Below are 12,787 nucleotides of genomic sequence, written 5' to 3' on the forward strand. Positions count from 1 at the left end.
AAAATTTTAATTAATAACTTATAATCTATAATTATATCATCAGCTTCGAATTATGAAGTATAACAGATTAAAATAAACCAAACAAATTATTTTACACAAAACATTTTCATTCCAAACCAAGTGATTTAATGGATTTAAAATCATGTTTGAAGATATTTTATCAGTTGTATTAAATTTTTGTTTTATATTTTCAACAACAATAATAAAGTTTTTCATCTTAAAAATGAATATCATTACTGAATAATCCAGAATGCAAAAAAATTTCCAGCAAATAAACCCCTAACTTCAATAATTCGTTTTTGGCCACTACTTTATCAGTCCTCTTCAGAAAATATAAAATGGAAAAATTGTTCTATAAATAAAATGTAGCTGTGTTCTAATTTTAAAAGTTACAAATAAGTTCGAATAAAGACTGAGACGTTTTGTATATGACGTATAATTTATGAGCCTAAATAGTATTTCCATTTGGTACATGAATGGCATCCGTGTTAATGCAGGCTCCACTCGTCCGCCCTATAGATCGCTACCACTTCTAATGTTCTAATGTTTTGCAGGTCGAAGATCCCACGTATTAGCGTAGCTTGGTCCCAACAGGGGAAAATCCTCGGATCTCTGGCGTAACGTGCCAGCACTGTATTAATTAATGTTTCCTTTTTGTACATCATATTTCTGATCTTTTGGCCTGGCGTGGAGAGATCTGTACATGGATCCTATATATGTTAGTATTCTGTTGAACCTATCGTCCTGTAGTGGGATGTGGTAAATTCCAGGAGCTCTTGTGTCCTCAGTGCCATCCTTTGCATTAGACAGAAGGTGGAAAACATTGGGTTTCCTTTTGTATTGATATGTTATGAGTATGTTTAAATCTTTTGCAATCCTCCTGTATATGTGATGAAGGGACGGTTCATAGTTTAGGACTACCCGATTAGCTTCTGTTTTGTTAGCATTGTTATTGGTGCTATCTCCCTCCTTCTCAGCAATATAAATTATAATATATGAACACACCTGAATTCTACTTGCAGAGTTTTTTCTCTTTATTCAAATGTTTTCAGCCCATTTGGATAGGCCATCCTCAGGTTTTCCTTTATCGTTTCAAAATGGAACCATTCGTTCGAATTTTATTTTGATTTGAATTTTTGATATAAGTTAACAACTTTTTGTATATTATATAAACAAAATAAATAAAATAAAATAAATAAATAAATAAAATAAAATATGTCACTACACTTGCTACATATTATCAAAAAATTAAATATCAAATTTTTACATGCGTCTAAATTATAATATAACAACTTCTTATAACCTCCAGTTCCTATTTTATGGATTATTGAAACCCATACATTTTTCTATTTTGTATTTCCATGCCATTGGTAATGTATTTGCATCCTTTTCATTTAAACAGCGGTTCCACATTTTACTTTTGTATATCTCTATTTTTTCTATTTCCATCGCGATAGACGGTGAGTGCACCGTTCTTATGATCTTCACCTCATCCCATTTAACTATTGCTCCATCCGCCTGTGCCATGCTTGCCAATATCATGCTATTGAGTCCTTTATTCACACTGTATTTGTGCTCTTTTATACGCATTGCAAGGTTTCTTCTGGTCACCCCTACATATTCTTTATCGCCTCCTATTTGTTGGTTTTCATACGGGATAGTGTACACCCCCACTTGCTCTTCCATTCTTATTTTGTCCTTATTAATGTTAGATGACACAGCCAGATGTGTGGACACTGGTGTTGACAAATGATCAGCTGTACCCATGGTTGAATGCAACTTTTTTCAAATGCTCTAGTTCCTTGATGGTATCTGACATCTACGTAGAATGCGAGTAGGCTCTCGCTACCAGTGTGTGGAATGTGGATGCCTTATATGACCATGGGTCAGCTGAATTGGCCGGTATGAATAGAGGGACATAAGTAGGTTTGTGGTAAATTGTGATGTTGAACTTATTATCCGCTACTTGAATCTTGATGTCTAAGAAATTAACAATAGTGTAGCTCTATTGATCCAATTTTAGTGTTAATCCATAGTTATTATTATTAAACACCTTTAACACCACCCCAATATCCAGTCTATTTCTCCATACAATCAAAATGTCATCAACGTATGGGGTGTAAATAAGGATATTATGTTTGATGTTTATTAAGGACAACTCCTCCAACTGTGGTAAGACCAGTTCACATAGATCCCCTAAATGAGGCTACCCATGGGTACTCCCCTTTTTTGGATGTAGGTGCATTTGTCAAAATTCAAAATAAAAACAGGACGAATAGCACAATAAGTGCATAAGCTCTAATATCTGAGAATGGTAAGACTGAGCATATGGGATAGAGCAGGGGTGGCCAACCTTTTGCATACCATGCGCCAATTTTTTGATAGACGAGTTCAGATGCGCAGTGGCGTACCGTGATTATTAGCAGCCCGGGGCGGAGAAAATTTTCGGCCACCCGTTAATTAGGTATTTCAATTTATAAGAAAAAACTATTTTTTGAATAAAAAAAATTAATCCTCAAATGTTAACTGCCCAGGACCATGATTGCGCATATACCTCCTATAACTTTTATAACGTGCTGTTTCAGCAAGTTTTGATTTTAGTTCATCTTCCTTTTGTTGTTTCCATACCTATACAAAAAATTGCATTAAAGATATGAAATTAATAGATTATTATATTAATCTTAATACAAAAATAAATATATAAGAATGTACAGTACCTATTTATTTACATATTTAAATATAGAATGTCCAAAGAAAACAATCTTAACTTAAATAAAAAAAAAAGTGGAACCTTTATAGAAAAATTTTAATTAATAACTTATAATCTATAATTATATCATCAGCTTCGAATTATGAAGTATAACAGATTAAAATAAACCAAACAAATTATTTTACACAAAACATTTTCATTCCAAACCAAGTGATTTAATGGATTTAAAGTCATGTTTGAAGATATTTTATCAGTTGTATTAAATTTTTGTTTTATATTTTCAACAACAATAATAAAGTTTTTCATCTTAAAAATGAATATCATTACTGAATAATCCAGAATGCAAAAAAATTTCCAGCAAATAAACCCCTAACTTCAATAATTCGTTTTTGGCCACTACTTTATCAGTCCTCTTCAGAAAATATAAAATGGAAAAATTGTTCTATAAATAAAATGTAGCTGTGTTCTAATTTTAAAAGTTACAAATAAGTTCGAATAAAGACTGAGACGTTTTGTATATGACGTATAATTTATGAGCCTAAATAGTATTTCCATTTGGTACATGAATGGCATCCGTGTTAATGCAGGCTCCACTCGTCCGCCCTATAGATCGCTACCACTTCTAATGTTCTAATGTTTTGCAGGTCGAAGATCCCACGTATTAGCGTAGCTTGGTCCCAACAGGGGAAAATCCTCGGATCTCTGGCGTAACGTGCCAGCACTGTATTAATTAATGTTTCCTTTTTGTACATCATATTTCTGATCTTTTGGCCTGGCGTGGAGAGATCTGTACATGGATCCTATATATGTTAGTATTCTGTTGAACCTATCGTCCTGTAGTGGGATGTGGTAAATTCCAGGAGCTCTTGTGTCCTCAGTGCCATCCTTTGCATTAGACAGAAGGTGGAAAACATTGGGTTTCCTTTTGTATTGATATGTTATGAGTATGTTTAAATCTTTTGCAATCCTCCTGTATATGTGATGAAGGGACGGTTCATAGTTTAGGACTACCCGATTAGCTTCTGTTTTGTTAGCATTGTTATTGGTGCTATCTCCCTCCTTCTCAGCAATATAAATTATAATATATGAACACACCTGAATTCTACTTGCAGAGTTTTTTCTCTTTATTCAAATGTTTTCAGCCCATTTGGATAGGCCATCCTCAGGTTTTCCTTTATCGTTTCAAAATGGAACCATTCGTTCGAATTTTATTTTGATTTGAATTTTTGATATAAGTTAACAACTTTTTGTATATTATATAAACAAAATAAATAAAATAAAATAAATAAATAAATAAAATAAAAATTGGANGGCCAAATATTCGGTATTTGGCCTGAGGCCGAATATACTATTCATTACAACACTAGTAAAAACCAATTATATACGCCAAAGAGCATTACTTAAATATACTTATGTTGCATTTAAATCTAAATTTAAATACAACATTTGAAACAAACTGGAAGGAGTATCAAAAAGCACACACAAAAATCCTTCCAGCAATATTTTTACTCTCATTCATGGTTTTTCATCAGGATCTATTTGTCATTTTGAACCTGATGAAAGCCTTTGAGTGAGGTTAAAAACATTAGTAAAGAATTATTGTTGGAAGGATAAGGTGTTTATATTGCTTTTTGCTAAATTTAAAAGCATTCTACTGAAGCATTATTCTTGGTTCAATTTAACAAACTGAAAAAGCCTGAAATAAATTGACAAAAATTGCTTTTGGATATTTTAATAGTCTTATATATTATTAATTTTATTTACAATATTGCTTTTATAAATTTAAAATTGTGTTCAAAAAGTTCTTTATTTTTCCAATTATACAAAAGTATACAATTACAGATTTCAAATTCAATCAAATGCAATCATCAAATATAAAATATTACAACAGAAAGGAAGGAAAGAAAAAAAAATCAGTCAAATACTTTGCATTTCTCTATACTTCATAAGCAAATATCTACCTGTGTAGCTGCTTATTTGTTCTTCCCTCTTTTCCATCTACCCTCATTATTTGTGTACTTATCTTCAACAACAGTATCTATTAGAATCTAGAATGCTATGACTTTTTTCTTTTTGAGCCTTACAAATTCTAATTGTTATTACAAATGTAAATTCGTCTTTGTAATCCAAAAACACACTTTGGTAGACGTATCTACAGCAAATTGCTGTAAGATACGTCTACCAAAGTGTGTTTTTGGATTACAGAGACGAATTTACATTTGTAATAATATACAGCAAGCCGTTTATGTATCTAATTGTTATGTCAAAAATATTCTGTTTGCCAATAAAATCCCAAGCTTTCTCAATATATTCTCTTAGCTTTACATCAGATATCTATTTTTCAGATATTACTTGTTAGACTACTTGTTCCAACATTTACTTCAAAATTTAAGTACTTAGCATTTACTGACTTAAGTAAAAGAGTAACTCAGTTAAAATGAAGAAATGGCTCTTATAATTACTCAGTTACTTAAAGACTAACACTAGTGGAGGGCTTGAAGTGGAGACATGCATGTACAGTACTATGTCTAATCTAATATCCACACTAAAAAGAATGACAATGTATTGGCTGAATGGGAAACAAGATCACAGATTGCCTGGAAAACTGGATAGTGTGAATAGGTCTACATTTTTTTTTCAAATTGTAGCCAGCAATGCCATATTGTATTAAAGGCAATAAGGCAATGTTGAAATTTAGTAAATATATATTTCAGACACTTCTAACGAGTAATTACATTAATTATTATTAAAAAGTATATGAAATACAGTTACATTTAATAATTGGTAATAAAGATTTGAAATTTTTTCCATTTTTACCATCAATAAAAGTGAATAAATGGTAACTGATATTTCAACAGACTCTCTTCAATTTTAACTTTAAAGATTTGAAAGTTTCTATACAGAATTATTATAAATAAATAAATTACAAAAATTGCAAATCACAAAACTATAAAAAAATCTGCAATCATACAATTAATCATAAATATTACATACAATTAACATTAATTTAATTACAGAAAATGAACATAACAAAAGAAAAACTCAATCAACTCAATAACTTAATACAATAGCTTTATATCCTTGATCAATCACAGATGACTGATATAAATCAGTTGAAAAATATCTTTTCAACTTTACAATTCTCTTTACAATATGACAAAACTATAGTCTTATTCAGTCTTTCCAGTATATAATTTCAGTTTTGCAGTAATGTTTTCAAACAATAGCATCCTGTCACAATATAACAGTGTTTCAATAATAAACTAATGCTAAGGCAGGGATGCACAACCTTTTCTGAAGAAGGGCCAAATTAGGATTAAGTTTACTGACTGGGGGCCGGACCTCCAAGTGATTAATGCGATGGCTGAGATTGGATGCTGGCAGCAATCTTCTTGATGTCTAGTGTAATAGCAGATGTTGAAACAACCAGCAGATTTTCCAAATTATTGTTGGTTAACCTGTTCCGTGTTTTGCACTTGTTTAAATTCATAAGCGAAAATGCTTGTTCGCATACATACCATGTTTCCCCGAAAATAAGACCTAGCAGAGGTTTTGCTGAATTGCTAAATATAAGGCCTCCCCCTGAAAGTAAGACCTAGTAAAGTTTTTTTTTTTTTACTCGTAACGGTCATCGACAGCAGGTTGAAAGTGGCCGTTGGCTTTTTGAAAGTACAGCCACTGATTGGTCAGCAGACAACACGCCACACGGCATGATTTGCATAAGACTATGGCTTGGAATCACAGATTTGCATAATGTTATGGCTGGTGATCACTAATTGGTCGGCCGGGAATCACGCCACATCATATTTGCATAGTGTTATGGTTCAGTAAGCAGTAATTGGTCATCGAGCCCGATGTAGACGCTATAAAAAGGTTAAGTTGAAGCAAGAGTGGGAAGTCCACTCCAACGGAACTTTGTAAGTTCACTTCGGTTTTATTTAAGTTCAGTTCAACATGACCGGATATACGTCACTCTCGTCTAAGTTCGACTTGGGAATTTTTTTGTTCAATAGTAAATGTGAATTCTTCATGGAAAAATAAGACATCCCCTGAAAATAAGACCTAGTGCATCTTTCAGAGCAAAAATTAATATAAGATAGTGTTTTATTTTCGGGGAAACACGGAAGGTACTGCCAAACATGCTTGCACAAAATCGAGCATTGTCTTTCAGTTTTGGAAATGATGTATCAGGCAGTTCTTTGTAGAATGTGAGGAGATTAGAATTTTTAAACTGTGATTTCAATTCATCACTGCACTGGATGTTTATCAACTCAAGTTGGACATCTGGAGGGGTATCTTCCACTTTCACATCAAATGGAGTTGAAAAAAGTTGCAGGTAGATCTTGTATTTCTGGAATTCACCAAACCTCTCATTGAATGATGTAAGGAGGGTGTTAACTTGGTCAGAGTAATCCATCTTCATATGTGGGTATTTCTCTTTCATGGCCTTGCAATGTGGAAAGTGTGTAAAGTTCTCTGATTGCATGTGAGACTTGAAAAGTGATAGTTTGGTCATAAATGCATTGATGTTACTTGTCAACTGAGAAACAAGTTGCATCTTTCCCTGCAATCTCAAATTAAGGTCGTTTAGATAAGCAGTAATGTCAGCAAGGAAAGCTAAATCACACTGCCATCTTTGTCCCTCCAAATTCCTTGTAGTGTTCCCCCGTTCTTTGAGGAAAGTGATAATAGGCCCCAATAGCTCCACAAATCTCTTGAGGACTGTTGCCTTGCTCAGCCAACGAACTTCAGTATACGTGGGCAGGTCAGCATAATCAGCATCTATTTCTTCAAGAAATGATGTGAAGAGTCGATGGTTGAGTCCATGACGGCGGATTAAGTTCACAGTATCATAGACATCTTTCAGCAGACGTTCAAATCCCAGCTTCTTTGCACAAAGTTGCTGTTGGTGAATTATGCAATGATACTGGACTAACTCCTTTTGCCTGTCCCCAAGGTGGTTTTTCAGCAAGGTGACCATGCCATTCTCACATCCAACCATAGATGGTGCTCCATCAGTGGCAATGCTGGATAGCTTGTCAAAGTCCAGTGCTGATTTGTTGCAAACGCTCAATAAACCAGTAAGTAAGTCAGCACCAGTTGTATGTCCGGAAAGTGATGCCATGCCAAGAAATTCTTCATTCACAATAAAATCTAGTGAAACACTTCTAATAAACACAATCACTTGTGCTGTTGATGATATGTCAGTGGATTCGTCCACAGCCAAAGAAAAATAAGCACAGTTTGCAACTAAAATATTAAGTTGGCCAGAAATGTCTGATGCAATTTGCGAGATTCTCCGTTGTATCGTCATGCGGTTAAGACTGATTGTTTGAAAACACTTTGTCTTCTCAGGACACATCTTCTCACTTGCGATGATAAGACACTTTTTTATCATATCGCCATCTGTGAAAGGTTTCCCATTCTTGGCTATTAAAGCAGATATTTCTAGGCTGGCTTCAACAGCCGCATCCAATTCTCCAGATTGTTTCTTGAACACATTTTGTTGGCTGATTAGTGATCGTCGTAACGATTCGATTTTCCGTTTGCGTTCCGTACCTTGCAGAAGGAAATCCTTGTGTTGGCTTTCATGATGTCGCTTCAGGTTGAATTCTTTTGGCACTGCTATTGTTCCATTGCACAAAAGGCAAATAATGCTGTTGTTCTGTTGCACAAAACAGTACTTGTTAGTCCACACTTCCACTTCTTGAAACTGATGATTCTCGCGATTGACCTTGCGTTTAATGCCCGGCGCCATACTGTTCACTCTGCAAAACAATGTCTCATTGTGCCGAAAATTCTGAGGCCCGCAACAAATCATGTTTGAGATAAGGCAAGCTAGACTACCACGTGCTTTGTTCTGTATCCACTCTGACCAAAGACTAAAGAGGCGGGGACAGAAGACTATTACGCACACGTGGCCAGGCAGGTCTTAATTCGTTCGACCCCTGTCCGGGCGTCTCCACCATTTCTCAGAATTTGTGAGTCAGATCGTCAACATGCCAGGTGCAGGACACTAATCCATCATAAATGTGGTTACCATTCTTACCTAAATTATATTTATGGCCCGTCAGTTTTACCCCCGTGTTCAGAAATGAATCAAAAGTGATTAACACAGTGCAGTGGAAAATCTGAATATTTTAAATATAATTATTAAAATTGCGATATCTCGTTTCAAATTGGCGCTAGAATCAATCTGTTTTTTTTTTTTTTCTGTCACAAATATATCACAGTTTACGACTGTTAAATTTCAAATAAAATAAAAATTAAAAATAATAATTTAATTTTAAATTTACGAAAAAAAGAATGTAAAAATAAAAGTAAATAAAAAGTTCCAATTAATTTACTACTTAAATAACCTAAATATATCTGTTTTCTTTCAAACAAAAAAAACCGCAGCTTTCTAGCTACACGGAATCATTTTACAACCCTCTTTGTTGACAAGTTTATGGCTTGACGCGGTTTGTAATAATTATTAAATCCAAAATATTTTAATGCAAATGGCTTCCTTTTAGTCGTAATGACTCTATTCCAACTACAGTATTAATTTTCTTGGTCCAACTTAATAATAATAAATTTGATGTGAAAAATTTTTTTTCTATTCTTTGTCTATGGAGAGATATTGTTGTAAATTATTGGTTTTATAGCTTTTTGTACATTCCTTTTTGAACTCTGGTTAGTTTTTTTCTAGTTTGAATGACATTAGGTTGACGAATAAGCGTCTTTTCAGAAAAGATTGATTCAAATTCGACTATACCAATCAGAATCTAGAATGTAAACAAATGCTAAAAAATCGTTATTTTCATGGTTTTTCAGCGCTATTTTCACTTATTTTTGTTATTTGACGCTATTTAGACGAATAGGCAAGTTTTCCGAAGCATAAAATTGAAGATTTCCCGCCAAAATAGAAACTTCCCGATAACATCGGAAATGACGTTCTAACATCATTTTAAAATATTCGATATCTAAAGCAGAAAGTGTTAGCTAAAAATAGACTTATTTATAGAACAATCCCCCATTTCTCACCTCAGGGAAAGTCATAAAACAGTTGGGTGCTAATGACTTTGTGAAAGGGAAAAAGTTCTACACTTAGAAACTTCGAAAGAAGGGATTTGGCCTGTACAGTCCGCAGGCCGCATAAACATTGATAGGGGGCCGTATGTGGCCTGTGGGCCGCAGGTTGTGCACCCCTGGCTAAGGATTAAACTGACACAAGCAGGGCCCCAGGCATATATTCTATCCCAATTCAATAGAACAGGTTCAAGCAGCAACTAACTTGTATTGAGTTGAAAATCAGATCCTCATCCCAAAGAGTTAAAGAATATCAAAATAACATATCTACAAGGAAGTCACTAATTTATTTATGTATATCAAAATAAGAAGTCACTAATGTCATCGGTATGATATGTCTGGGGCATCTGCTAGGTTTGATAAGTCAATGTTACTAAAACATATCTGAGGAACATCATTTAAGAACAGAAGAAAACATGGAAATTTTTAAGGCAATGTAATGAGGAATATGTTAATTATAAAGACTGTGCATCATTATCCCAGTATGGCAAATATATTTGATAACTCCTAAAATCATCAATCAAGGAAAATACCCAATAATAAAAAACAACTTGAATCATAAAACAATGTACTTATCATAATGTACAACTTTTTACATATTTCTATTATGATATATCATTGAGCATGCACTCCTTCAAATAACATTCTACATAAAAAGAATTCTTAAAAAGCATTCCATAACTAAAATCACTTCAACTGTTCAAATTTGCAACAGTAAAGATCTGAGGAAAACTTCTCAAGGAAGTCAAAAACATTAGTACAAGACTGAAATTATCTGCTAGAAATAATGAGTATAACTATAGTTTTACCATATTGTGAATGGAGGTTCCAGAGTGTTGGATTAAGGAGACTGTTGGATTATTGACATTATGGTGAATTCAATTAACAGTGCAGAGTCAACTGCTAATGATACAGTAAAATACAAGTTAAACTAACGATCATTACATCCAGATACCCTATTATTGCTGGTAAAGAATGTTGCCAAGTTGATGGCTTCTCAATATATTTAGCAGAAGGTATTTTTGAATGGAAATTTTTGGGGATGATTTTTATATTTATACAGTATTTTGTTATAAGGTATTGTACCTTTTTTGAGGACTCTAACAATCTTTTAATAACATTCCCAAGCACAAGTGTCCAAGCTCAGGCTTAATATCATGCAACATTAAGTGGAAACTGGAGTTTGAAGTAGTGGGAGCTCATCTCTGACTTGACAATAGTGTCAGTAATACCTGAGTTGAATAACATCAGATTTCTGAACATGTTGAATTACTGAACAGTCTAATTACTGAGATTTTACTGTATTTTTATAATTTTATCATTTGTAAAATTTGTTTATAATTTGTTACATTCATTTAGAAATACCTAAATTATCATCATCAACGACTTTTAACAATTTTTATATGAAAAAATTTTAACAAATAAAAAATAAAACTGTCTGGACATTAAATTTTTGAATAAATTCATTCCATTTTTTTATAGTAGGAGAACTGTTACTCCATTCTGTTAAATGTTTAATTAGTAAATTTCTTACTAAACAGTAATTAATCATTTTGTTAATTGTAATTCTAAAAAGATAAATATAAAATAATTCTCTGAATATAAATTCAAAATAATTTGAAATAATAGACAAATTAAATGGATATTAAAAATTAATAAAAATATTTAATATTTTTTTTTATTTACCTGAAATTTTTCTTTTTTCCATAATTCATTTCTAAGATAATCTTTTTTTTCATTTTCTTCTATTGCATCCCATTGAGTAGCTGAACAACCAATCAATTTTTTAATTAAATATAATTTTTCTTCCTCACCATATTCTTCTTTCTTAATATTGAATCTCCATATCCATTTAATATTCCAATAAATATATGAGGATATTGTAATGGGAAATAAAACAATTTGAATAGCAAGAACATCTTTGATTGAAGGACGACTATAACCACCCCTATAATAAAAAAAATTGCCTCTATTAATAAAATAAATTTAATCTTAAAGAAAAACTATTTGTTATCATATAATCTAATTTTAAATTATTTTGGTAAAACTAGGACTAATTTACAATTTCTAAAATATCCAAAATAAGTTTCAGTGAACAACACAAAATAAACAAATATGATCAAACAAATTCCAAATACTTTTGATCTTGCTTCATCACCTTAGCCCACCAGTGGCCGAATGGTTCTGTCACTAAACACTGGAAGTTTGAGCGAGGGTTTGTGCCTCACCAGGACAGGCTGGCCATGTGGAGTTTCCTGGGTTTTCTCCACATTTGTAATGCCTGAATAGGGGCCAGTTACCCTTAAAAAGACCTACCAGAAGGCATTCCCCTTAGGTAGATCACCCAAATGTTGCATTGCCATAACTTAACTAAATAAACAAACAAACAAGATTCATCATCAAAGATAAATATTCAATTATCACAAAATACATAAACACTTAGAATTTTAAGTTTTTAAATTCAAATCTATTCAAAAAGTTGAACACCAAATTCTCCACCTTTCAGAGTGATAAGTGGACATCCTGATGATGGCAGAGGTTACTACTGAGTTTGTGATTTTTTTTATCATGTTCTTTTACTTTGTGTTAATTCTCCAATAAAGCAAATTTTGGATACTTTAGCTAAGTAAAATAATTAATTAAGATTAATATACTTTTTATTTTCTATTAAATAATTTAATAAATTCTAAGGTGTGTTATAAAAATTAAATTATCTGGTTAAATAAATTTATGTACAGTAGAGCGTCAATTTTCCAAAAGTCAATCATCCGAAAGAATTCCAGTCAGCAAATTTAAATTTTTGCCAGTGCTGTGGCGCTTCAATCTTTGGCTATGTCTTGGGCTACTCAAATATTTTACGTTTTTGATACTAAATTAACTTCTGAAGTATAATTTTTTATTGTTTTTATATTTTTCAATATATTTATTTTGTTTGTACAAAATAAAAAAATAATTTTTAACGATACAATAGTCTTTGTTAGGCTTAACATCGACGAAAATTCAACG

The 12,787-nt window shown here is 32.6% G+C and overlaps 1 protein-coding gene across 1 annotated transcript in view; it reads right to left on the reverse strand.

Annotated features, from left to right (window-relative positions):
- Nucleotides 1-2,496: 2,496 nt before the first annotated feature.
- LOC111623287 (dnaJ homolog subfamily C member 25 homolog) overlaps nt 2,497-12,787 on the reverse strand; it is a 47,470-nt gene continuing 37,179 nt past the window's right edge. Inside the window, exons 9-10 of the mRNA XM_023365808.1 lie at nt 11,468-11,729; nt 2,497-2,628 (exon numbers count right to left, since the gene is read on the reverse strand). Coding sequence (XP_023221576.1) covers nt 2,509-2,628; nt 11,468-11,729 — 382 coding nt within the window. The 3' untranslated portion in view covers nt 2,497-2,508. The remainder of the gene's footprint in view (nt 2,629-11,467; nt 11,730-12,787) is intronic.

Source organism: Centruroides sculpturatus, unplaced genomic scaffold (assembly GCF_000671375.1).
Source record: "Centruroides sculpturatus isolate CEXI.00-Female unplaced genomic scaffold, Cexi_2.0 scaffold123, whole genome shotgun sequence".
NCBI lineage: Eukaryota > Metazoa > Arthropoda > Arachnida > Scorpiones > Buthidae > Centruroides > Centruroides sculpturatus.